Genomic DNA, 26,453 nt, shown 5'->3' on the forward strand with positions numbered 1-26,453 from the left:
CTTCCCTTACTCCGAACATACACAAAAAAAAGTTGTCCTTTGCGCCTAGCTTACCCACTAATGTTACCCTCTCTCTTATCTATGATATGTCATCGCTCTCAACTCCCAGTTCCTCTCCTCCCTCTTCCTCAGGTCAGTCCACCACCTCCTCCTCGGATCAATCCTCTTCCTCCTCAAGTTCTTCTTCACCTACCACTCCTAACTTATTGGACGATCTAACATGGAGGCCTCCCCCTCGCCGTCACAGCCATAAATGATGCTCCTTTACAAGTACACTCTACAGTTCTCCAACACCTTAGAATAGCCGAAGCTAAAACTCACGCTACGATTACCCGAGCCCAAACCAACAATCTCAAGCCAAAGCCTTAACCTCCACACACTATCTTCTTGTCTCACAGCTTCAACGATCCTACAACCTAAATCATATACACAAGCTACTCCTTCCAAAATGGCGTGCCTCTATGGATTGTAAGTATCAAGCTCGAATGAAACCTAGACCTTAGTATCCGCACCTCTGACGCAGCGCGGAAGTGATAACCTCAGAATCCACTAAGGGTGTTCTCTGAATCCACAAAGAACGATCTTCGAATCCACTAAGAACTTCGAATCCACGAAGAGAATATTGAAAAGAGAAATTTTATTAATGAAAAGTTATTTTTTCTTTGGGGTTACATGACTCTTCTTAAATAAAAACAAATAAGACTCTTAGTAAGACTAGAATTACAAAAATAAAAAATATCAAATAAGACTCCTAGTAATCCTAGAATTACAAAAAAAAGTGTCAAATTCTATCCTAAAAAGACTCTTTATAATAGAGGAAACAAATCATGAATCAAAATTAATTTTGTTTCCTAATCTAATTTGACTCTAAAATTGAATTTAATTATTTCCTAATCTATATTTCCTAATCTAAATAGACTCCAACTCAGATTAAGCGTCCTACATCAGTCTTCTCTTGTTGAAAGAAGCTCGATCTCGAGCTTATATTTGTTAGAATAGTAGCTTCATTGATAAATAATTTTCTTCTCTTGCAATGATCTGCATCCGCCTTATATTTAGCGTTGATTTCTCTATATGTTGTTTTGTCTCCTCTGCTAGGGCTTTTTCTGTATAAAACTCGTGTATGAATCTTTCCCATGACATGTGTATGTAATTGGCAACATGTGGCTCTGTAGTTGGCATGAAAAACTTTTCTAAATATATTCCCTGTTGCTTTCTATATTCTAGTGTCGGCGGTATCATCTCATTATTGCTAAAATTATTGATGATCATTGCTTCCAAAAAAGAATTTTCTCCCTTATACTCCATACATAATTCTTTCATCTTCTTTGCCTCGAGCCCTCCACCAAGCAATTCACACATACCATCAATTGTCTCACTCTCTATTTTATCCTTCTCCTCTATCGGGACAACATCAATATGTTGAATATCACTCTCAACCACTTTAAGAATATCATGCATATCATCCATCTTCACTATCATATCACCATCATGCATTTCATGCATATCGAGTGTTTGCACCTTAGGAGGAATTTCGGTAGAGGCGGATTCTTCTTTTTCAGTTACAACCAAGTCACAGACCTCTTCAGATTGCTTCAAGTTTTCTGTTAAAGCATCGTTGTTTGTCACGAAGAGTTTCTTCTTCTCAATAGTCTTTATCTTAGATGGCTCATTTTCTGTAAGAGGCTTGAGCACAATTAGTCGTCCATCTTTCTTGAAGATATAAACATTGTCTCTGCTCCTATGGGTAGCTCCATTATTGAATTGCCATGGCCTACCTAAAAGCATATGACAAGTATCCATCTCGACAACATCACACAAAGCCTCATCAACATAAGTTCGACCGATAGAAAAAGATATTCGACACACTTCATCGTTCTGCACATCATTGCCCTTGTGAATCCAGTCGAGAGACAAGGTTCCTTCCACTGTGACTGTCAATAATAATATTACAAATCTTCTGCATCACAGTACATCTCATACGAAAGATATTGTGCTCTGGAGGTGGTTCTTCTTTCTTTATTACTTCTTCACTGTTCTTCCCAACTCTAATGTCTTGCTTAAGATCATTGTCCCTGTTGAATTTATCATATGGAGTCGGATCACGTCGTTGGCGACCATCAACGTGATTTTGAACTCCTGCCGTGTTCAGACGCTCTACCGCCATCGTAAGTCGCTCTATGGCAGCCCTCATCTGATCACCATTGGTCTTCAGCTGATCTACGTCGGATCTCAGCATGTCGAACTCAGTTCGAGGAATAGGGGCTTCATCACCTGCCATCAGATCGGAGGAACAAGGCTCTGATACCAATTGACACAGCACGGAAGTGATAACCTCGGAATCCACCAAGGGTGTTCTCTAAATCCACAAAGAACGATCTTCGAATCCACGAAGAACTTCGAATCCATGAAGAAAATATTGAAAAAAGAAATTTTATTGATGAAAAGTTATTTTTCTTTGGGGTTACATGACTCTTCTTAAATAGAAAAACAAATAAGACTCTTAGTAAGACTAGAATTATAAAAATAAAAAATATCAAATAAGACTCCTAGTAATACTAGAATTACAAAAAAAAAAGTGTCAAATTCTATCCTAAAAGACTCCTTATAATGGAGGAAACAAATCATGAATCAAAATTAATTTTGTTTCCTAATCTAATTTGACTCTAAAATTGAATTTATTTTCTAATCTAAATAGACTCTAACTCAGATTAAGCGTCCTACATTAACCTCCCTGTGCTAACATTGTAGGTTGTATGTGGGTTTTCTGGATCAAGCATATATAGGGCAGATGCAAGTGTTGAGCAGTTCAAAGCTTGGTTGGTTGCCAAGGGGTCCAATCAAGAACCTGGTGTTGATTTTTTTTCGAAACATTTAGTCTGGTGGTTAAGCCAACCATGCATGGTTCACTTTGTGCTAATTAATTAATTTCGCTGTCATATGAGCGGCCCATTCACTTATTTATTTGATAATGTGGTCAGTCTATCACTTATTTATTGGTATATGCTGATGGTCTCATCCTCACCGGCAATGGTTCTCAGTTCCTGCACGAGTTTACTAGCTCTCAACTCTAAATTTTTTTCTAAAATATTTGGGTTCTTTAAAATATTTTTTGTGCATCCAGGTCACTAACATTAAGTAGGATATGCTTTTATCTCAACCCAAGTATGTTGGTGATTTATTAATTGCAACGAGTCCAAATGGATGGCTCTAAACCGATCTCAACACCGGCGGAGGCCTCGTCTCATCTCACTACATCGGTCAAGCACATGGCGCCTGATCCATCATTCTGTCATATTGTCGTCGGGGCGCTATGATTAGAGTTGTTTTGCTATTGTAACTAATGTAGTCTATACACTTGTATAAAAGACCTCAACACGTACGATCGGTATATATGAGTTTGATTTTCTCGGAAACTTTATCTAATGTTATCAATCACCCCCTCGCTCCACTTAAAACACTCCTCCTCGCGGTCCGTCATCGCCTCACTTATTAAAAATGTAACATTTAATAACCAAAGGTAGTAGTTTATAAATAAAAATGGGATTTTAAAGCACAGTTTGCGGGCAGAAAAGGTAATACTATTATAAAACAATTTTATATTAAAAAAAGATCGTATGTACAACAATTAACAGTCTTATGAACCAATGTAAAAAAATGAGGGGAAAAAAATGACATTCTCATAATAAATATCACCGGAAAAAGAACGCACCTATTGTTGAAAATTATTACGAGTCAACAACATGCAAATTAAAATAAAACTTTCAAGATGAGTGGAAGCTTCTCTCTCGGTGCGTCCGAGGCGGCCAACCACACTACTGATTTCTTAAGAGTAGACAGTGATCCTCTGAGAAAACCTACTGGCGCCGCAGGATTTCAATATTCCGCAGAACGCGATTAGAGTACAGTATTTGACTACTAATTAAGCGTCTGCGTCCAACAGTGAAACGTAACCAAAGAACTAGCTTTTTTTTCACCAGCACGATGTGACATTTGGAAACACGACAACGCAAGAGACGTGCTTTGAAATAACAGCAGCAAAATTTAATTTCGGTTTTAATTCCATTTTCAGCTTAAACCCTGATTGAAGCACTGCATGCAGAGATCGACCACTAACTTGCAGACATCTTAATCATTTACGTACCTGGAAACAAAAAATGGCCGACGATAACCGCAGCCTGCACGTAGTAGTATTCCCATGGCTAGCCTTCGGTCACATGCTCCCATTCCTCGAGCTCTCCAAAGCCTTAGCCGAAAAAGGCCACAGAATCTCCTTCATCACCACCCCAAGAAACCTCCGAAGACTCCCCAAACTCCCCTCACAGCTCTCAGACCTCATCGACCTCATCCCTCTCCGTCTCCCGCCGACCAAGGGCCTGCGAGAGGGCGCCGAGGCCACGGCCGACCTCCCGCTCGAAGAAGTCCCGTACCTCAAGAAAGCCCTCGACTCTCTCGAGCAACCCTTTCGCCAATTCATCGAACGGGCCTCCCCAAAGCCCGATTGGATAGTTCAGGACTTCATCCAGCACTGGATACCCGAAATCGGCGCAGAGGCCGGCGTGCCGACCATCCATCTGTCCATTTTCTCGACGGGCTTTTACGTCTTCAGTGGACGATCCCCTTCCCTTCGAACCTCTGCTACCGGCTACACGAGGCACGAAGGCTCTTCAGCGACAGCTTTACTTCGAACGCATCGGGCATCTCCGACTTCCAAAGGATCAAGCTCGTGCTGGATGGCTGCAAGGCGGTGGCTATTCGGAGCAGCATGGAACTGGAACCCGAATGGTTGGAGCTGCTTCCGAAGCTTTATGACAAGCCCGTCATTCCCATAGGTCTACTTCCGCCTCCGACGACAACCATGGAAGGAAGCCGTGGAAGCGGAGGAAACGACATCCTCGATTGGCTTAGCGAGCAGAGATCGAGGTCCGTAGTATTCGTCGCTCTCGGAACTGAAGTTGCCCTGAGCTCGGAGATGCTGCACCAATTAGCTCTTGGACTTGAGATATCCAAAGTGCCATTCGTATGGGCGTTCAGAAAGCCCGCTGGTTCGCTGAACCACGAAGGCTTACTGCCCGAGGGGTTCGAAGAGAGGTGCAAGAGGTACGGGATTGTCGCCAGGGGATGGGTGCCGCAATTGAAGATACTGGCTCATGAATCTGTTGGAGGATTCTTGACGCACTGCGGATGGGGTTCGGTGGTGGAGAGCCTCCATTTCGGACTCCCGCTTGTTATGCTGCCTATATCCGTCGATCAGGGGATCAATGCGCGGATGATTATAGAGAAAGGGATATCGGTTGAGATCGAACGAAATGAGGAGGATGGGTCGTTCACGAAGGAGGCGGTGGCGAAGGCGCTGAGGGGGGTGGTGGTGGAGGGAGAAAAATATAGAAAGAGAGCCGGAGGATTGAAAGATGTTTTCACTGATAAAGATCGGCAGGAGAAGTACGTGAATGCGTTTGTTCGGTATCTGCATGAATTATGATATTGGAAGCTGAGAAGAATATCGATAATTTGAATGCTGTCTCTGAAATTCGTAGTATCCACGATATTGTGTTTCTAGCTATTGTCGATGTCTGCCATTATGTTTATGTTTTTTTCTGATAAATCACGGACCCCATGTATTGGGATGTAGACTATTTCAGTCTTGTGCACAGTCCATCGTTGTAAATGTACCATAATCATCGAGAAGCACTAAGCCAGTATCTTTCAATCAGAAACTTCGGAGAACAAACATCTGAATTCACGAGAACATTACAAAAGTTAACAATGAACTATAACAAAATGCAGATCAACAACAAAAAGGAGGAAAATAATATGAGACCACAAGCAAATCCCAAACTGAAAAACTCCCAACAATCTAGTAATCTTCTCCCTCTTCACCATCATCATCAGCACCCTCTGCTCCAACTTCTTCATAGTCCTTCTCAAGGGCAGCCAGATCTTCTCTTGCCTCTGAGAACTCCCCTTCTTCCATACCTTCACCCACGTACCAGTGCACAAAGGCGCGCTTTGCGTACATGAGGTCGAACTTGTGGTCGATACGTGAGAACACTTCGGCTACCGCGGTGTTGTTGCTGATCATGCAGACAGCACGTTGTACCTTTGCGAGATCACCGCCAGGAACCACAGTTGGTGGCTGATAGTTGATTCCACACTTGAAACCAGTCGGACACCTAGCATAACCCAAAACCACATGACGATCATAAATTTACACCATGTGAATAGTAATGCAGCTTTGCCTCAAAAGTCATCATATGACTGTGCGAACCGTTGAAAACATACTAACTTTGCACTTTCTATGCTCAAGCTCATTTACAACGTAAAGCATAGGACAAATGACCAAGGCCTCCAGATACTATATTTGCTAAACCCAAAGTATAAGGACCTTCCAAATGATGCTTAAATTACAAAACAAAAAATCAAGAAAAAATGACAGCCCATCTACTCCCCAAATGAGCTACGAAAGTAAATGTTCATCCATTGTCAAAGCATTGGCTAAAGGATTAGAAAATAGTGGCATAAATACTGAATAACACATACACCGTGTTGTTTGCAGTGTATAAATACTGAAACTACAAGCAGAACTCTAAGAGTTGTTGACATTATTGACATTAGTAAGACACACGATGACTCCATTGACAATTTACTACAGTAGGATCGATCATACATAAAGATGTCAAAATTGATGCTGGATGGTTGTAACATACTTCCAAAGCACACTACGTTGCTATAAAACTTCCTAGATGTGAAAGCCATGTTTGGATTGGGTATTATTACTAGTTAGTAGTTAATAAGCCTTTATCCATTAAAATAATATAGTGAGCAAGGTTATTGATAGCCGATAGCTTCACATAGCAGTGAGCTACCGCTAAGGTTATTTGTGCCTATAGCGGCAAATAGCACATAGTCAAATAACGGTCCAATTTAAATATATTTAAATATTCTAAAAAATAAGAAAAATCAATGCAAGGACAGGGCTTCATTGAGGAAATGGAGCAAAGGCAGTTGGAGGATCTGGAGAGGAGAGGAAATGGAGATGGAGCTCGTCGGGGAGACTGGTGTTTTCTGTAGCGTTGAGGAGAGAGCTCGTCGTGGAGTTGGAGGATCTAGAGTGGAGGCAGAGGAGGTGGAGTGGTGGTGGAGGGAGGTAGCGGAGCTGGAGTTCGCCGAACACGAAAGAGAAAGAAGCAGAGTTCCGGTTAGGATGTTTAAGAAAGAGGCGGAGGCAATCGAATGCAGAAGAGAGAGAGAGAGAGAGAGAGAGAGAGAGAGAGAGAGAGAGAGAGAGGGGGTTATAAGTTGGGTCAGGTTCCAGTTTAATTCGGGTTAGTTTTTTAATAAAAACCAACCAAAAAGTCGCTAATAGCGCTCAAAAGCGCTAATATTGCTCAAAAGCAGTTTTAAACGATATTAACTGTTTTTGAACACTATTTCGTGCTTTTCTCTGCTATTTCGAATGGATAGCGGTCATCGATGCTTTTTCTCACTGCTATGGCCAAAATCGTTTGCCCGCTAACACAATTGCGGCTGCAATTGCGCCGCAATTGCCTGCTACTTACAACACTGATAGTGAAATGTTTGGTTCAAATTTTTGAATATTAGACAGGAACATTTAGTCCTTTAAAATGAAATAGTGCTAGATTCCAGACTAAACAAAAAGGGAAGGGAGGCCTTGCGGGGGCGGGGGGGCGTATTGTAGTCCTAATACTATTTTTTATTTGGGATTAGATTCAAAAAGACCCTCTAGTCCCTTGACTTTCCTTGACATTATCTAGGCTTCCTCTTTAGTTATGTCTATTTCATCATCTATCGAAAACAAAAAAGAAAGAAACCGGGACACCAAGGCCCAGAACAAGGTTAAAAATTGAAACACAATTTCTCGCTGAGCATCTCATAAGCATGATTGATTATTTGAAGTTTGTTAGTGCTAAATTAATTACTCCAAGCAAAGTCAGACAAGTGGGCATTGGAGAAGAAATGAATAACTAAAAAGTTACGTTGCAATCTCAAATTGATGTACGCACGAAAGCACGTAAAGAAAGAAGCATGAACATTACATAGAAGCTAAACAAATAAATTGGCAAAGCATATTGTAGTTAAATTTATTTACATACGGACTATTTAGATTATTAAGTCCTTTTTTCATATTATTTTAACATGAAAGCTATAATTGATACCTAGCAGGACATCATGGACATTTATTATTATGCCTTAAATCTAATACCACCTTATAATGACAAGCTTCCAAACATAACATAGGTATTAGGTGTTAATACCAAACTGTACCAAACATATTATTAAAAATTTTACTCGCTATAGTCTGCTGGATTATTATATCTCAAGACTATAATGAGTTAAATTAATGCCGGTATATAACAAGACCCCAATCCAAACATGGCCTAAAGGTATAATAACTAATTAACTATACATGACGACTATATAACGAACATATAATTTTCATCCCAAGATGTTGAGAAATAAGAGGGAGAAAAATAACAAAAATATGTAGTTGAAACATGACTGTTAAGTTGGAGGAGCTGGAGAGTGAACTGAAGATAATGAGGATGATACTGTTCAGATGGTCAGGCACAAGGAGTGCAGTGAGTTGTCCCAGCCTCCAGTTATGAATGACAGAATGGCAGTGGAAAGGGCTGCAACGACTATAGGTAGATCAAAGCAAACCTAGATTAAAGTAGAAAAGGGTACAATAATTGCCAGTTGCATGAGTCAGGAGAAAAATGGAAAGAACAGTGGATATTTGTTATAGGATGAAAAAAAAGATATTATTTTTGTTATTGCTACGTTTGTGGAAGGTGTTTTATTAAAGTAGGTGCAATAGTTGCCAGTTTTATGAGCCAGGAGAAAAATTGAGAACAGTGGATATTTGTTATATACTGAAAAAAGAGATTATCTTTGTTGTTGATACGTTTGTGGAACATCCCGAGATCAAGAAGTTCATGGGTGTACAATGATAAAAAAAAGGAATCAAAAAGGCTGCTGAATGTGATTTGTGAAGTCACTCCAAGAATATATAATCTAGTTGTATGCAAACGTAGGGCTTAAAATACAAATAAAATTTTATCACTTTCATTATGAATCAGTATTTATTATAAGTGTGTTGCAGGCTTGCAGCTAATATAACATAATTGATGCTTTAAGCTATAAACATGAAGCTCCTTAATCTGAATGTTAGTATATGCATATTCAAAGGCATGTATACAAAAATTCAGAAAATAGGAAAATGAATAAGCGGTAAAATTCAGAGCAGCTTAATCTCACCAGTCCACGAATTGGACAGTCCTCTTGGTTTTAATAGTTGCAACTGCTGCATTAACATCCTTGGGCACAACATCCCCACGATACATCAAACAACAGGCCATGTACTTCCCATGTCTCGGGTCACACTTTGCCATCATGCTTGAAGGCTCAAAGACAGCATTTGTGATTTCAGGAACCGAAAGCTGCTCATGATATGCTTTCTCAGCAGAGATAACAGGCGCATAAGAGGAAAGCATGAAATGGATCCTAGGATATGGTACAAGGTTTGTTTGGAATTCTGTTATATCAACATTGATAGCGCCATCAAACCTAAGCGAAGTGGTCAAGGAGGAGATGATCTGAGATATCAAGCGGTTCAAATTGGTGTAAGTTGGCCTTTCGATGTCTAGAGATCTACGGCAAATGTCGTATATGGCCTCATTATCCAAAAGAACTGAGACGTCTGTATGTTCGAGCAAGGAGTGTGTAGAAAGAACACTGTTGTAGGGTTCCACAACTGCTGTAGAAACCTGTCAGATTATGAAATTGTCAGACAACAGTAACACTCAGAATGCGTCTGAAAAACATAAAATAGGAAAAATAGGGTTAAGCTGATAAAAAAATTCAAAAACTTCCAAGGAAAGCCTTCATTAATTTAAAGAAAAAATCCTACAGAACTAAGAAACTTGATAAGATGGATAATTGCTGATCAAGAAAAAGATGAGAATGAAATATAAAGGGAAGTTGCAAAAAAGTAGGTTTTCCCCTATTTCTCCCTTAAATCTTTAATATTTTGAAATATGTCCCTCAAATCATTGAAATTGCTATTAGTTCCTCCAATTTTTATATATTGTTACCGCTTACTCTTGATCGGAGGCATTAATTTGAAACAAACTATGAGAATGAGGGACTTAACAACAATTTCAATGATTCAAGGCACTAATTTTGAGACAACTAATAAGAATTTGGAGACGTAATAGCAATTGCAATAATTTGACTTTTGAGTGACTAATTTCAAAATATTAAAGATTTAAGGGACTAAACCAAAAAAAGGTATCACATAGATAAGGTGTTACATAGTATTTTAAAATGGTTCAAATTTGTGATATAGTAGTAAGCACAAAAGAACCAGCTGTTGGAAAATAGTTAAGCAAAGGAAAAAAAAACAGATATAAAAGGAAAATGGTATTTAAATATTTCAAAGAGTTGTCTGCTTAGAGCAAACATAAACAACAGAACCCACCACCCTGATCCCACATGCCAATGATCATTAGCCTTCATAGCTAAGGCACATGCACATAGATAGGCAGGCCCACTACAGCAATATCCACATGGGTGCATGCAGGTGCAAAATAGATAAACATCACATTTTATAGTGACTTCCAACTTCCAAGTGAACATGGCGGATGCTCTTACAACTCCTAAGAATGGACATAGTTGGATGCTCATGACCACTTGATGAAGTTAAAGTGGAAAGGTAGACTGAAGGGGGGGAAACTTATTATAAAAAAGCACATGCAGCAGACACATGCCAAAGCAAAGAAGAACCAAAACTTTTCTACGGTCAGTAGCTGTAGTATGTACTGCTAAATTATTGCATAACAAAAAAATGTTACTAGAAAGTTCAAAACCTGTGCATTCTCTGAATCCTAAAAGACTAAAACTACTACATTATAAATTTAATTTGACCGGCGCGAACTTTATAATACACATCTCAATTTATAAACATTTATAGACAATTGATTATCTTATCCTTTTTCCACCTATCTCCTACTTCAAGAACTTCCCAAAACGTCTTCTGAATTCTTCATAAACAGATTTATTCTCTGTGGGTTTTCCTAGAAGATATACTGGAGGACACTAGTATCTACTCAAAGAAAAATCACACAACCAAAGAGAGATTATTAGTACCTGAGGTGAAGGATAGATGGTAAAACCAAGCTTCGATTTTTTCCCATAATCAACTGAAAGCCTTTCCAGCAGCAAGGAGCCTAAACCAGATCCAGTACCACCACCAACAGCATTGAAAACCAAGAATCCTTGCAAACCAGTGCAATTGTCTGCTAGTTTTCTAACGCGATCGAGACACAGATCTACAATCTCCTTCCCAACTACAATACAAGATAACTAACAAACTTATAACCAGAGGTAACATACAAAAGACCAATCTTTTTCTGATAGAGAAGAATAAGAAAACAAAAACAAGAAGGGAACTGAGTGAGGACTGTCATACCAGTGTAATGTCCACGAGCAAAGTTGTTGGCAGCGTCTTCTTTGCCAGAGATGAGCTGCTCAGGGTGAAAGAGCTGGCGGTAAGTTCCAGTTCTAACTTCGTCAATGACAGTAGGCTCAAGATCTACAAAGATAGCTCTTGGGACATGCTTGCCTGCACCAGTCTCGCTGAAGAAGGTATTGAAGGCATCATGGGCAACACCAACCGATGTATCACTGGTACGAAAAGGAATTAAAAACTTAAGAATGTTAGAAAGATAATTTTTACAAAATGAATCAACATAATCTGATTATCATTTCATGAAGAATGAAGATTTGGATTAAGATCATAGAAAAAAATCAAGATCAAAACAACATAAATCAAATTATTTCATCACTTTCCATAACAAAAATCTTTTATCGCAGAAACCACCCATTTCATTAATGGAACTCTAAGGTATAACTGAAAATAAGTTTTACCATATAAATGTTTGCCTTCAGCAGCTTTCCACTGAACACCGGTTGGCCTTAAGGGGCTGTTTGGTTGGTTTCCTAAAAACCAAAAAAAGGAAATCGGTACAAGGAAATCAATAAAATAATATTTTTATCCATTTCCATCCCTAAAACTCACCCACAACATCCAATAAAATATTATTTTTATCCTCCAACTCATCTCATTTCATCTCCTTTCTTACCTTTAAAAATAAACCAAACACAAGAAATGTGTCACATCATCCAACTCATCACATCTCATCTTATCCCATTTTTAAAAATCACACACATCATCCAATAATATTGTGACAACTCATCTCATCTCATTAAACCTTCCTTTCCATCCATTTCCTCAAAAAAAAAAGAAATTGATTTCCTTAAGTATGTGTCACATCATCCAATAATATACCTCCAACTCATCTCATCTCATCTATTTTCTTATTTTTAAAAATGAACCAAACATAAACAACCTCAAAATATCATCCAATAATATACCTCCAATTCATTTCCTTATTTTTTTAACCAACCAAACAACCTCAAAACAAGTTTTTTTTAAAAATCACTCACATCATCCAATAATAAGGTGACAACTCATCTCATCTCATCTCCTATTCTATAATTTCCTTCTTTTTTAACCTAACCAAACAATCTCAAAACAATTATTATAGGAAATAGGTTTCCTATTCTTTAATTTCCAAGTTTTTTTTTGCGAAACGAACGGACCCTAAGCTTGAAATGCGTGAACAATAGAGGTTTCGAATGAAATTTTGACATTCTTTCGTAATAAAATCACAAGTTTCGAATAAAACCCCCTTGTTCTTTGTAAGGTACAATAATAGAAGTAAATTATAACCTTGAAAAAAGAATTAGCCATTTGCGCATTTCTTGCCCAGGGATGTTATCATAATATTTCAACGTCTGTTCTGTATTAATCTTAACGAAATGTACGCAAACCCAATACACATAATCTCAACTCAAGAGAAAAACATTCCTATGCATTATCTAACAAGAACTCTAACAGCCTTCAATGCCCCCAATATCTAATTCTATACACACAAAAAAAAGCAAATAAATTAAGAATGATGGAAAATATATAGAGATTCTGAACAGGGAACAAATTATCTACACAAAAAAAAATATTCCTCATTTATGAACGGTAAATCACCAAAATTAAACGAAAAAAATTCAAGAAGGGAACAAATTATCCACACACAAAAATAAAGTCGATTTTGATCGCAAACGGACAAACCTAGGCATCATCCCGTCCGGCTGAATCCCATGCTCGAGGCAGTACAATTCCCAGCAAGAATTCCCCACTTGGATCCCAGCCTGCCCTATGTGAATACTAATTATTTCTCTCATTTTCGTTCTCTCTCAAACCCTAACCCTAGTTTTTCTCCCCCCTTTAAAATGCTGCGAATCTAACAAACGAATGGAAAGAAAAGAAAATGGGAGGGCGCTTTTTTGTAATATAAAAGGATTTGTATGAGGTGGGAATAAAAATTGAATTTTAAAGGGTTAATGGGATTTGATAATTCTTGTTGGAGTCCGGAATCTTGGGGCCCGCTGTTCGGCTTGGCCGTCTTTATAGCGGACGTTGAATGACATTAACACCCTTATACTTCCGCTATTGGACGCAGGCGTGCGAGGGCATTTTGGGAGGAAAGGAAAGTTATTTGATGAGCTGTTTCCTGGCTGTTTTATGGTGGCAGAAGCGCAATTTGCTTATTTGTTTATTTTCTCTTTTAATTTCCAGGGTTTTGAGAATTTCAATTGTTTAATTTAATTTGATGGTATTTATTTTAGTTTTATATGTTACAAGAAGGAAAATATGCTTTAATTTTATGATTTCTCTCACGAAAGATGTTTGAATACAAGTTGACACTAAGGGGGTGTTTGGTTGCATTGTTTTTGAGAAATATTTTCTCAAAAGTACTGACGCATGACATTTATGTAATTAAGAGTTTTCTATACATTTCTATAAACTGTTTGGCTCCAAAAAAATTTACAGAAATGTTTTCTGTAAAGTGCCCAAAAGTACCAAATTTTATGGAAATTGATTTCCTTCTAAAATGGGAGGAAATCTCTTGGAAATCTGACACATTCATTATTTAAATAATAAAACTCATTAACTCTTTTCTACAAAGTTCTCACTTTTCTATAAAGTTGGTGGTGTTTGGTTATATTTCTATAAATTATAGGAAATGTTGCTATTTTCCCAAAAGTTATTTCTCATTTTCTTGGTTTGAACCAAACAAGCACAATACAAAAAATAAGAAAATTTGTACTTTTTAACTTCTCAAATTCTATATTTAAATAATAAAACTCATTAACTCTTTTCTACAAAGTTCTCACTTTTCTATAAAGTTGGTGGTGTTTGGTTATATTTCTATAAATTATAGGAAATGTTGCTATTTTCCCAAAAGTTATTTCTCATTTTCTTGGTTTGAACCAAACAAGCACAATACAAAAAATAAGAAAATTTGTACTTTTTAACTTCTCAAAACTTTTCCTATAATTTTTTTAAGAAATACAAGGAAATCAAATTTGGGATAGAAAACACTTCCTATAATTTATAGAAATGTAACCAAACACCCCCTAAGAATCCTCATTCTTTCATAACCCAATGCAGAGCATAGGTCTCTCCGGGTCCTTTGAGTTCTTTTTAGATTTTTTTTAATTTAACGAACCGGTTCTCCGAGTTTTGCACTTAATGATTGTTTGTTTCGTTATAATTGTAATGATAATTATAATGAAAATGCTAATCATTTTTCAGGATGTAGAGTTTTGCTACATGGACCTAAAATATGGGACCAACAGGGAGACATGTGAAGTGTCCCCCTCCTATTGCATAATGAGCTGGTCAGCATCTAATTATGCAATAGGAGGGGGACACCCCATATGTCCCCCCCATGTTGGTCTCATATTTTGGGTCCTTAGGGAATTTTTCCTTCTAGTATAGATATTGTTGCGCAAGAAAACATATTAGAAATAAAGAACTTATTGTTTGCATTCAAATTGAGGAGTGTTCTATTGATTAAGGGTTTACATAATGCTATAAATGGAATAGTAACCGTTGCATATGATTGTATGTTGTACCGGTTCAATTTTAAAGTTGTAGAAATTGTGATTGTATTTGCAGCTGCTGCATTTGTTAATTGCAACTTAAACCCCCTCCCTTTAGGAAGTTTCAAGTACAACTCATATCTAAATCAGCATAAGTCAGCCGTACTTGGAGATCTTCTTACAAATGTATTTATTAGTTGAAGCGAAACAAATAGCAACCAAAGTTTTCTCAGTTGTATATGATTATAGTTACAGCGCTATAGTTGTAAAGAACCAGAGAACTTAGCCTACGACTTGTCTACCTTGCTAACCAAACAAAACATATAAGAGCAATATTTACTGTTAACACTTTTGTACTAATTATAGAAGGTTGAAGTTCATGTTTCCGATCCTAAATCTTTGTATTCATACCATCTCTTTCTTCACTCTTAGGGGCTGTTTGGTTATGGGGCTGTTTGGTTGTATGTTTTTACCATGTAAAAGGATGGAAAGTGTAAAAAAGTGGGTCCCAATGTCAGTTTTCATCACTTTCAATTGTTTGTTTGTAGTTGTGAAAATAGTGTAAAGTGATTTCATATGCTGATGTGGCTTGTAAAGTGATTTCATATGCTGATGTGGCTTGTAAAGTGATTTCATAAAAAAAAAGACATGATTTTAAAAGAAATCTGATATTAAAATCAGAAAAAATAATAAAAAATAATTCCAACCAATATGATCATTTGAGTAGGGATCACTTTTTACACTTTCCAAACAAACAATTAAAGTTACATTTGCAAACTAAACAAGCAATTTATGATTCCAATGGAATAAAAAACAAACAAAGAAAAGTATAAGACTATCAGCAGCAGATGGGCAATATTTGCCATCCACCTCAGCTTATGTCCCCACCAATTCAAAATTTAGCATCCTCTTTTCTTTCAACCTCACACTAGTAAGGCAAATATCTACTTTTTACTTATTCGTATTTTTTTTGTAAAAATCTCGAATTTTTTCCGATATCCAAATGACACAAACTTAGACTCTATAAATAGATCTTGAAAAATAAAAATTATTGGTGAAAAAATTATTAAATAATTTGGTTTAATTATTGGTCAAAAAACTATTTTATAAAAAAGAGATTAAAAAAGTACATGGGACCCACCATCTTTTAAGATTTGCCCATGGGCAAAATTTGCCCTCCATCCCATTCTCTCTCCATTTGCCTTCCCATTTGCCCTTCTATTGTATGAAATAATTTGCCATTTGCCCTTCTATTGCAGATGGTCTAAAAGTGAAATTGATGAGGTGGACAACAACTTTCCAAGTTGTGTCATAAATACACATCTTTACCAACAACAACCAAACAGCCCCTTAGGGTGCGTTAGTCTTTTAGACAAGTTTGGAAATAATTTAGGCAACTTTTGAACTCGCTGCACTTGGCCTAGGTTAGGCAGAATTAGACTTTATTGAGCTAGTTCCAACTTAAACCTAGTTTGGCTAATTTCTAGACTATACTATATTTGAGCTAGTTCTCTTATAAACCAAGTGAGAGTTGGTTTATTCCTAGTCTAGTTATTGAGCAAAAGTAGACCTCAAAAGAACCAGTTTTTTTTTCCATTTTTTTTCATTTGCCAAACAAGGGCTAAGCTCATAGACTCGTTTTGTCTCTACTAAAACTGGTTCACCCAGTTTGCCAAACGCACCTTTAGTATATCCCCGCGAGGATATACATGCACACTTGCTAGGCATCCACTAATTACATCGAGTAAATACGAGTAAATACCAAGACACCAACAAAACTACCAAGCATAGCAAAGGAAAAGAGAAGAAGAATACATTCTCAAACAAAAGAGTCTGATATAAAGTATCATAATAACTAGGACTACCACACAAAGTTGCGAACAGCCTGTATCCACATGAAAGCCTCATGATTGAATATGACCAGATATACTCTCAGTTTCTACTTGATGTGAGACACTGCATGTTTCTTTCAGCAAAAATCAGTACATAACTCCTCCAATCATTTAGCTGAGCTAAAATAGAGATAAAAAATAGCTAGTTAAGATGTCCAGAATTTAGTCCGCAATAAATAGATAAGATGTTGATGCCGATAAATATCATTCAGGATTGAGACCCACCAGCTGCTGCACCAAATAAAGCACAGCCCATGTGATGATAGAATCCAGAAACTTGTATCTTTTTCATGAGAACATTTTACTTCAGCTTTAAGGCCAGAATAAATCACTTGGAAGTGCATGCCTTTACTGCTGGCAATTAACAGTGTTTCACATTTGTGAAGTGTTTAGTAATAGGATGATGTTAGCTCCATGTGAAAATATAATCAATCCTAAAGTTTTGGCACTCAGATGACACTTTTTTTCAGCGTAGCCGATTAATATGCAATTTTTAATAAAGGTATAGTGCATAAGATCGCATCAGAAAGGTTTAACATGAAGTTCTATGTGATTGCTAAGTACCCATGATGTGCAAAGGAAAGATTATATCTCGTTACAAGAATGATAATTTTATATAGATAAAATGTTGTGGAATTGATGTGCAAAGGAAAGATTATATCTCGTTACAAGAATGATAATTTTATATAGATAAAATGTTGTGGAATTAAGAAAATAGATGTCAACAAAAATTTGTTACAAGAATGATAATTTTATATAGATAAAATGTTGTGGAATTAAGAAAATAGATGTCAACAAAAATTTAATAGAAATGAGAATTTTATGATGGCTGAATAACCAGACAATGAGACAGAACTGGCCAAGGAAATGATAGCTACCAAGATGTTATCCTTGGAATAATATAAAGAACTTAGCATAGACTGTATAATGGTTTAAAGTTTAAACAACCCCAAGTTGGAGCAGAGTACAGTCTGTAATAGAGCTGATGATTCCTCCTTACAGATTTTGTGCTGGCTCAGCATTGCTCATTAGCAATCAACTAATGTTTGCGCATAGTTTAGGTGTCACTTATTTAACAACTACCTATAACTCTCACCTACTTTAAGTAGAAGAATGTTAATGTGTGTGCTCAGATTTCAGTGTTTCCTTCCCTACAGTCATCTTGTTATACGAACTTAGACCAGTTTGCTTATCTACTTTTGCATCTAGGTTTTGCTCTTACTGAAACTTTTAGATATTCACATGTATAAGTATTAAGAAGAACAGATGCAGTTTATATATGCAAAGTGCCACAAAAATTGATGTAATTTTACATGTGTTCCCCACGTTTCTCCTAAAGGTGACAAATATGGACTCAAATGAGTATTCTGCATCCTCGGACTACATGGAGAAAGAGGGCAATGTTGTTAAAACTATTTTCTGGGGAGGATCTTCAATTGTAAATTTAAATTCTCTCTGCAGCTTCTTCCGGAAATTAATACTTTCATTGATTTATGGATAGAGAATGCAAGAAAGAAGGATAAAAAGCAAACAAAGGCAGCTGCAATGGCTACAATCACTGGTACAAAACGACGCATTCCAGACGGAAAATTCCGTCTGGAATAACCATAATTCCGTCTAGAAAAACTATTCCAGACGGAATTCCGTCTAGAATACGGGTCTAATTAGTTTCCGTCTAGAATATTTTATTCTAGACGAAAATTCCGTCTGAAATGTATTCTAGATGGATTTTTATAGACGGAAAAAAAAACCGTCTGTAATACATTTCAGACGGATTATTTCCGTCTGGGATAATTAACCCAGACGAAATTTTCCGTCTGGGATGTATCATGCCAAGCTCCACCGTTCCATTAAAGTTGTTTGATGTTAGGAAGAGGTACTGGAGGTCTGAGAGCTTAAACAAGGATGTTGGAATCTGTCCTTGGAGTTGATTATTACTCAGATCGAGTTGGCTTAAGGACATTAAAGGATTTGAAAACTCTTTTAACTCACCAGAGAATTGATTTTTAGAGAGATTCAATGACTCTAAAGCAGGGTGGTTAAACAAAGAGACTGGCACCGATCCAGAAAGGAAGTTGTAACCTAGATATAAGGATGTGAGATAAGTCAGATTTCCGATAGAAGTGGGAATCCCGTAAAATTGTTGCCGTAAAGAGCCAAGACAGAGAGCCGGAACAGATTTCCGGAACAGATTTCCAATTCAACTGGGGACCACACCTACAAATTCATGGCCCGAAAGATCTAAATATGCGAGCTGGGTAAGATTCCCGATGGAAGATGGCATCATCCCGATCAGACCACAATATGAGATATCTAGTGTAGTCAGGTGCTTGAGATTCGAAATAGAGTCTGGTATATTCCAGGATAAACTCGCCCTAGGGAAGGCCAAACTTTGCAAAGCATTGTTGCTTGGAAAATCCGACAGATTCCCAGAAAGCATCAGATTCTGGGATAGGTCTAGAAGAGTCAGGTTGGTGTGTGATGTCAAGATGTCTGTCGGTAACAATCCTGCGACTCCAAATATATATACTATATAATAAATAAGGAAATAATGCTTGATTATAAAACTGATTAGATAAAGAAGTAGGTTTACCTGGGAGATTACAGTAACTCAAAGTGAGCTCCCGAAGGCGAGACATCGAGGTGGACAAAGCACTTCCCCAGTCTAGGTTCGAGGACATGTCGATGCTGCGATAATTCTTGCCCAATAATTCTTGCCAAGTAATTCATTTTATTTATATCCGTTAATTGCTCATTCACCTTTGGGTATCAAATTAATAATTAAACATTAGTTAGCGTTAGCATGGGCATCGCAATATTTGGTCGGCTTCCCCATTCTATACTATTATTGCTGGTAGTAATACTCATGCTGCGATCCTTCAAATCTGCTGCTCATACTGTCGATTGCCTCCCCTCCGAGAGGTCTTCCCTCCTCGACATAATACACGGTGTCTCCTTCGTCAAGGATTATTATCCCGGAGCTCGCGGCCCCCTGGTTCAGTGGAAACTTGGCTCTAACTGCTGCCACTGGGAGGGAGTCACCTGCGACCCCAAATCTGGCCACGTCAGCGGCCTCAACCTCAGTAACCGTGGTATCAACGGCACGCTCAGTGCTAGCCTCTTCAATCTCACCTCCCTCCGATCTCTCGACCTCTCCCGCAATCTCTTTCAAGGACCCTTTCCTTAGGTGGGGTTTGAGAACCTTACACAACTCACCCGTCTCAATCTCTCATATGCCAGATTCAGTGGTCAGATTCTTGCCGGCATCTCTCGCTTAACCGACCTCATCTCCCTCGACCTCAGCTCCAGCTCATCATGCGTCATCCACTACTCAACCGTCGACGGCCTCAGCGAGTACTACGACAGCGTCAATTACGTACAGCTCCGCCATCCAAGTTTCCGGACTCTAGTTGGAAACCTTAGCAGTCTGAGGGAGCTCCGTCTCAACAGCGTCGACATGTCCTCGAACCTAGACTGGGGAAGTGCTTTGTCCACCTCGATGCCTCGCCTTCGGGAGCTCACTTTGAGTTACTGTAATCTCCCAGGTAAACCTACTTCTTTATCTAATCAGTTTTATAATCAAACATTATTTCTTTATTTATTATATAGTATATATATTTGGAGTCGCAGGATTATTGCCGACAGACATCTTGACATCACACACCAACCTGACTCTTCTAGACCTATCCCAGAATCCGATGCTTTCTGGGAATCTGCCGGATTTTCCAAGCAACAATGCTTTGCAAAGTTTGGCATTCCCTGGGGCGAGTTTATCCGGGAATATACCATACTCTATTTCGAATCTCAAGCACCTGACTACACTGGATATCTCATATTGTGGTCTGACCGGGATGATGCCATCTTCCATCGGGAATCTTACCCAGCTCGCATATTTAGATCTTTCGGGCCATGAATTTGCAGGTGCGGTCCCCAGTTGGATTGGAAATCTGTTCTGGCTCTCTGTCTTGGCTCTTTACGGCAACAATTTCACGGGTCCAATCCCAACTTCTATCGGAAATCTAACTCATCTCACATCCTTATATCTAGGTTACAACTTCCTTTCCGAATCGGTGCCAGTCTCTTTGTTTAACCACCTTGCTTTAGAGTCATTGGATCTCTCTGAAAACCAATTCTCTGGTGAGTTAAAAGAGTTTTCAAATCCTTCAATGTCCTTAAGCCAACTCGATCTGAGTAATAATCAACTCCAAGGACAGATTCCAACATCCTTGTTTAAGCTCTCAGACCTCCAGTACCTCTTCCTAACATCAAACAACTTTAATGGAACGGTGGAGCTCGACATGATAATTAACCCAGACGAATAAAGTATCCTAGACGGAAAATTTTCCGTCTGGAATAATCCGTCTAGGATACTTATTATTCTACTAGTGAATGGATCATCAAGCCTGATTTATTGTGGTTAAAACTTTGTATTTTGTTCCTTTTAATGTTATTTTTACAATCTGTGAAACTTTATCTTCTACAATCTGAATCAAATCTGATATTTGAATTTATCCAGCATCAATTTCACAGATGTGTGCATGATGTATATTTGGTAAAATCACTTGCCAGACTAACCCATTCAATCTACATGCAAAAGATATCAGCTCTTGGATTTTATGTATAGATAACCATGAGAATAGGATAAGTATGAGCATATATTATCATTGTCTTTAACTTGAAGTTTGAAAATCAAGTTCTGATGAGATTATAATCATCCATCAAGGTCATAAGGCTCGTAACTGTAAAGGAACAGACAGATACAACCGATCAAGAAATGGCAATTTCGATTATAAATCTATTTTATGTAAAATTTTCAAATGATTCACATAAATGCTTCCAAGGATAAGGTAACACTCACTAAGCTTTTCTTTACAACATATGCTTCTCAGGATAAGATCTAAAGCAACAGCTACAGGAAACTTCTACAACCAGTTTCTTGGACATAGATGTCAATTATTTTTCTGCAGGTTCTGGGTGCTTATATCGATTATGATTAAACAGCTGACTGAAGGCCGATTATACCTGGCAAAGAAAGTTGAAATTTTACTATGGTTAATTCATAAGACTTCAAGACAAGAACCGAATCGTGAAATCAAGAGCTACAAGGGAGAAGACAGGTACCACATCCAATTCGAGCACCTGCATTTCCTGTGGTTTTGCTAAGTTCATGACCACCTGGAGGCTTGAAGAAATAAAATGCTTAGTATTCATGAAGCTTGGAGTCTTGGACAGCTTTTACCGGACCAAGCATAAATCGGAAGTGTACTTTGTACTAAATTATGATATATAGATATATGGTTAAATTTCAGCATTATCATGTATGGCCCTTTTTTCTAAAATGAACAACAATCTTCTGTACAAAATAACTGTTCTCTCTCATAAATCTCATTACTTTGGCTTTCTTAATTTCTGTGAAAGCCCAGCCAACCAGCCACATGAATATCATTTGGTTCAACAGTCGGTAAAGGAGCTAGTCAGTGAAAATGAAGGGGTTTGAAGACTGTGAAAGGTTTTGAAGATGCAGTTGTAGTAGAAAATATGGTTGATGAGACCAGTGAATTCTACTTACTAAACACAATATATAAACCATTAGATTGGTTTAACATGTATAACTAAGTCAAGAGGCATATAGAAAAGTACATAAACATGGTTCATGCAAGAACCATTCTGCTTGATTTTATAATCTAATACAAGTTCCACATTGATAGCAATACATAAATAAATAAAAGCAACATATCTCAACTCTGCATACACCTTATGCTGAATTATTTATACATAAAAATAGAACGAAAAAAAAACAAGGAAACAAAAGTATACCTCTCCCAAGGTCATCAGGATCAGCATGAACAACAACAGCCCTCCCCAGTATTGAGTATGGCCCACTCAGAGGGATCTTGAAAAAAAACCCAGAGAAGGGAATATCAGTTAAGATAACAGGTGGTCTGAATATATTGAGGATTACCGCAAAAGATCTATTAGTATTATATGAGAGAACAAAACCTGCAAGTCCTTCAAGCACACATCAGCAATCCCTGAAGCATGAACACATTCCAATGTTTTAAAAAAGAAACTCTCAAGAAGCAAAAATAACAGGTCATTATCAGAATCGAGCCAGTATATTCACCATCTTGATTTGCTACTATGTTTCCCAGGTCGCCCGCATGTCTTTCGTCATCGGTTGGAGCCCCATGAAGCTTATTCTGAGGATTAAAATGCGGTCCTGCAAGAAAAGTAACAACCTAGTTTACCACATGATGTGCTTAAGAACATAGTCGAAGTGCAAAATAATGAAATTAGGTGCTAATCTGTTTACTCTGTAGAAATTAAGAGTTTTACACTTTCAATAGATAGATACAGAGAGGGAGGGAGAGAGAGGCTTTTTTTGGAAGGTGGGGGTTGGGGTGGGGGTGGGGGGGTCTTTAATAATGGTGTTTTGGCTCTCTGATGGCAATAGAACATTGCTTGTAATTAGAAAGAATGTCAAAGACTTCAATTGAGTCTTTTTTAGTGATTAGAGAAAAATATCCAGGAATCAATTGACATGCATCGATATTCAGATCCTAGCAAAAGCTATGCGAGTGCATTAATATTATCAGTAAAAAAGGCCCAACCTTTCTACCTTGTAATAACAAAAAACTCTACAATTATATGTATAAGGGATACAGTATATGATCAAACTCCAGTTTGAAGGCTGACAACAAAAATCATATTAAAGCAAGAAGTTCGATTAACTTTCCCTAATTCTACAAAATAATATAACATGACTTCATGCAGGAACAAGGACAAGCATAAATATTAAAAGTAAATAAATAAAACAAAAATAATATGATATGATAAAAAGATAAAATCAAGATTATCTAAAAAGAAAATTATTATAGTTAAGAGTAAGAGTGTAAATATTCTTAAGTACATGATATACAAAATTAATGATACATACTCTGAAACTGTCTATTTAGAACTAGCCATATTCATTTATATCATTTTCAGAACCAATTTTACTGACACGCCTGAGTATAGCATTTTTCACCCTCTTCAGTATTTTCAAATGACATTCCTCTGACATGTATCCTCAATCTCTACCTCAAACATCAACTGTCCCAGTTGGCAACTAATATCATTTTCATATTTCTGGCACCACCTCATTATGTCCTCCTTTTTATCCTCAACGTCCACAAGCTTAACTGTATTGTCCACATTTTACCTGAATCCAACTTAGACCAATCTTTGTAGATAATTTTCTACAATCAACATATCTTAGGCCGAAATCCCAAATAATCATTGGAGTTCACCCTTATCATCGCACATGTCATATGCCTAACCTAATTATAGCACCCATTAAGTCCAAGAGATGCTAATCCGCATGGACCATTATGTTACTCTATGCTTGACCTTTCCAAAAGCTTCACTGTGAGCTTTAAATAACAATTGTAAATGAGCACAATAACTTAATATAAACTTTTATTTACTAGAACACAAAGGCTAGCATATTAAAAAAAAAACAAGTCACTTTGACATTTACAGCACAGAGATTTATACTTTCTCTCACAAATTATTTTCTCTTCTCAAGTTATTAATTATTGTATACTTGCTCTTACACTTGTTGGCACTTTGTTTTGTGCAACTGAGCTTATGTACCTAAGATAATGAGAAGCACGCAATATACTCTAGAGTTGTGAACCGATAAAAAAAACATTCTAGAATTCAAGTGTCACAACCAAGAAAATTCTCAAGAAGGTTCTAGATATGGGCCCACATTACTCATATGTGGACTTTTAGATTTCTCAAGAATATGGAGTTTGTGTTGAATTCTGAAACAAGCATAAGCAAATTTCTACTTTTTTTTTATTTCCCTAACTTTCTTTTGAGATGAGCACAAACTGTTTCTTAAACTAATAGCAACACATCACCTAGAAAACTTCAATCATCTCCCTTTCCCACATCCCCAATTGATTGGATAAAAAATGACTACAAAGAAACAAGATCTATTTCTTTTATTTCATTTCCACACCTCTTTACGCAAAGGAAAACTCAATGGCAAAATAACATTTGTTTCCAAATTTCCTTTGTTCTTTAGGTTTATTTTTTGCACTTTACAAACAAGGGAACTTTTGGGCACTATATTTCCTTCTTTTGTGTACTATATTTCCTTTCATTTCCCTTCTAATGAGTTCCTTGGCGAAATGAAACAATTCAATATTTCTTCTATTAGTCAGCAGGCACAACTAAGAATCTATAAGTAATCATCTTCACCAAATGCATCACATGTTTTAAAATATGGAAAAGAAAATAAAAAGATATTCTTGAAACGGCAGAAGTTAAACCTCCCATATACGAGTACCTTCTGTTTTCTTCGAATATGAATCAAATCCCAAATTTAGGGAATTTGGCAACTCAAACTATCCAGAAGAATCATTGTTAAACTACCACATAGTTAAAATTTAAGAATGAATTATGCCAGAGAAACAAAAGGAGATAGATTTTTACCAAATAAGTTTTCAAAATACTAAAATACTACGCATAAAGACTTGACGAAAAGGTTCAGACTCATCCAAACTGCTCCAACTACGAAATTCCCAATTGAATACCACAAACAATTAAAGGGTTCCCTAAAAAATATCATCTTTTTCATTATAATTGAATTAAATATCAAATTCGTTAAAAAAACAAAGACAAAAATATTGTTGTAATTACCAGTTGAATTGCAACCATTGGTGGTGTCCCCAAATGAATGGATGTGGAAGCCATGGAGACCAGGGGAGAGGCCAGTGACCTTGCCCCTCACTTGGGTATATCCTGCAAAAGTTTTAAACATTAGGGCTTCTTCTGATTATATCTTTCTTTCCATACATCAGATATCAGTTCAGCTCACCAGTGGCAGTATCGTGAATAAAGTGAAGAGATCCCCTGACGGTGCTGTTGCTGTCCCCGCCGGCGATGAGCGCTACGCCCTTCAGACCGCCGCCCGCTGCCATTGCTTTCTTTTCCCTCAGTGCTCGAGCTCTTATGTGGTCTCTCAGTCAAGATTGTTTTCTTTGCTTAGGCTTTTTTCAGAAAACACCCTGGTCTCTTTTGTTTGACACCCTGCTTGCTTATGCATGCCCACATATGATGATATCCTTTCCTTCGACAGTTAAGCCTTACCCTATATTTTTCCCTTCTTTTTTCTTTTTCTTTTCTCTCTTTTTTAACCCGTTGCTCGATGGAACTTCTTCACAATCCTTGGTAATTGGTATCAAATTCTTGGGCGTGACTTAAGGACACCCCCTAACGCATGGCCTCACATATTCCTGAAAGGAAAATGATTTAAGGACCCAAAATATGGGACCAATGGAGGGGACAAGTGAGGTGTCCCCTCCCTATTGCACAATGAGTTGGCATGACCAACTCATTATGTAATAGGGAGGGGACACCTCACTTGTCCCCTCCCTTGGTCCCATATTTTGGGTCCCCGTAGCAGCACTCCATTGGACGAAAACCCTAAAAATGCGATCTTTAGCGCCCAGGTATTATCTTTTGGATCCCTTCTCTTCCTAT

At 37.6% G+C, this 26,453-nt stretch overlaps 4 protein-coding genes across 5 annotated transcripts; 2 read left to right on the plus strand and 2 right to left on the minus strand.

Annotated features, from left to right (window-relative positions):
* LOC109845952 (putative UDP-rhamnose:rhamnosyltransferase 1) lies at positions 4,199–5,482 on the plus strand. The gene has a single exon (XM_020415179.1). It carries the CDS (start codon positions 4,199–4,201, stop codon positions 5,480–5,482), a length of 1,284 nt encoding a protein of 427 aa, XP_020270768.1.
* On the minus strand, positions 5,682–13,469 carry LOC109845510 (tubulin alpha-3 chain). The gene is made up of 5 exons (XM_020414759.1): positions 13,211–13,469; positions 11,492–11,706; positions 11,170–11,369; positions 9,280–9,788; positions 5,682–6,173 (listed from the first exon to the last, which is right to left on the minus strand). The coding sequence occupies exons 1-5, from the start codon at positions 13,321–13,323 to the stop codon at positions 5,858–5,860; spliced, it is 1,353 nt and encodes a 450-aa protein (XP_020270348.1). The 5' UTR covers positions 13,324–13,469; the 3' UTR covers positions 5,682–5,857.
* On the minus strand, positions 16,888–25,936 carry LOC109845228 (superoxide dismutase [Cu-Zn] 2-like). 2 transcript variants are annotated; one of them, XR_002248255.1, is made up of 8 exons: positions 25,789–25,936; positions 25,611–25,712; positions 23,044–23,139; positions 22,920–22,951; positions 22,737–22,812; positions 22,041–22,094; positions 21,778–21,941; positions 16,888–17,150 (listed from the first exon to the last, which is right to left on the minus strand). XR_002248255.1 is itself a non-coding variant. In XM_020414451.1 (7 exons), the coding sequence occupies exons 1-7, from the start codon at positions 25,889–25,891 to the stop codon at positions 21,913–21,915; spliced, it is 492 nt and encodes a 163-aa protein (XP_020270040.1). In that variant the 5' UTR covers positions 25,892–25,936; the 3' UTR covers positions 21,685–21,912. The 2 variants fall into 2 exon arrangements, 1 of the variants encoding a protein (XP_020270040.1); XM_020414451.1 differs by lacking the exon at positions 16,888–17,150 and having other exon boundaries at positions 21,685–21,941.
* Positions 19,190–21,241, plus strand: LOC109845953 (probable leucine-rich repeat receptor-like protein kinase At1g35710). Its single transcript, XM_020415181.1, has 3 exons — positions 19,190–19,389; positions 20,160–20,464; positions 20,550–21,241. Exons 1-3 carry the CDS (start codon positions 19,190–19,192, stop codon positions 21,239–21,241), a joined length of 1,197 nt encoding a protein of 398 aa, XP_020270770.1.

This window comes from Asparagus officinalis, chromosome 6 (genome assembly GCF_001876935.1).
Source record: "Asparagus officinalis chromosome 6, Aspof.V1, whole genome shotgun sequence".
In the NCBI taxonomy this organism is placed as follows: domain Eukaryota; kingdom Viridiplantae; phylum Streptophyta; class Magnoliopsida; order Asparagales; family Asparagaceae; genus Asparagus; species Asparagus officinalis.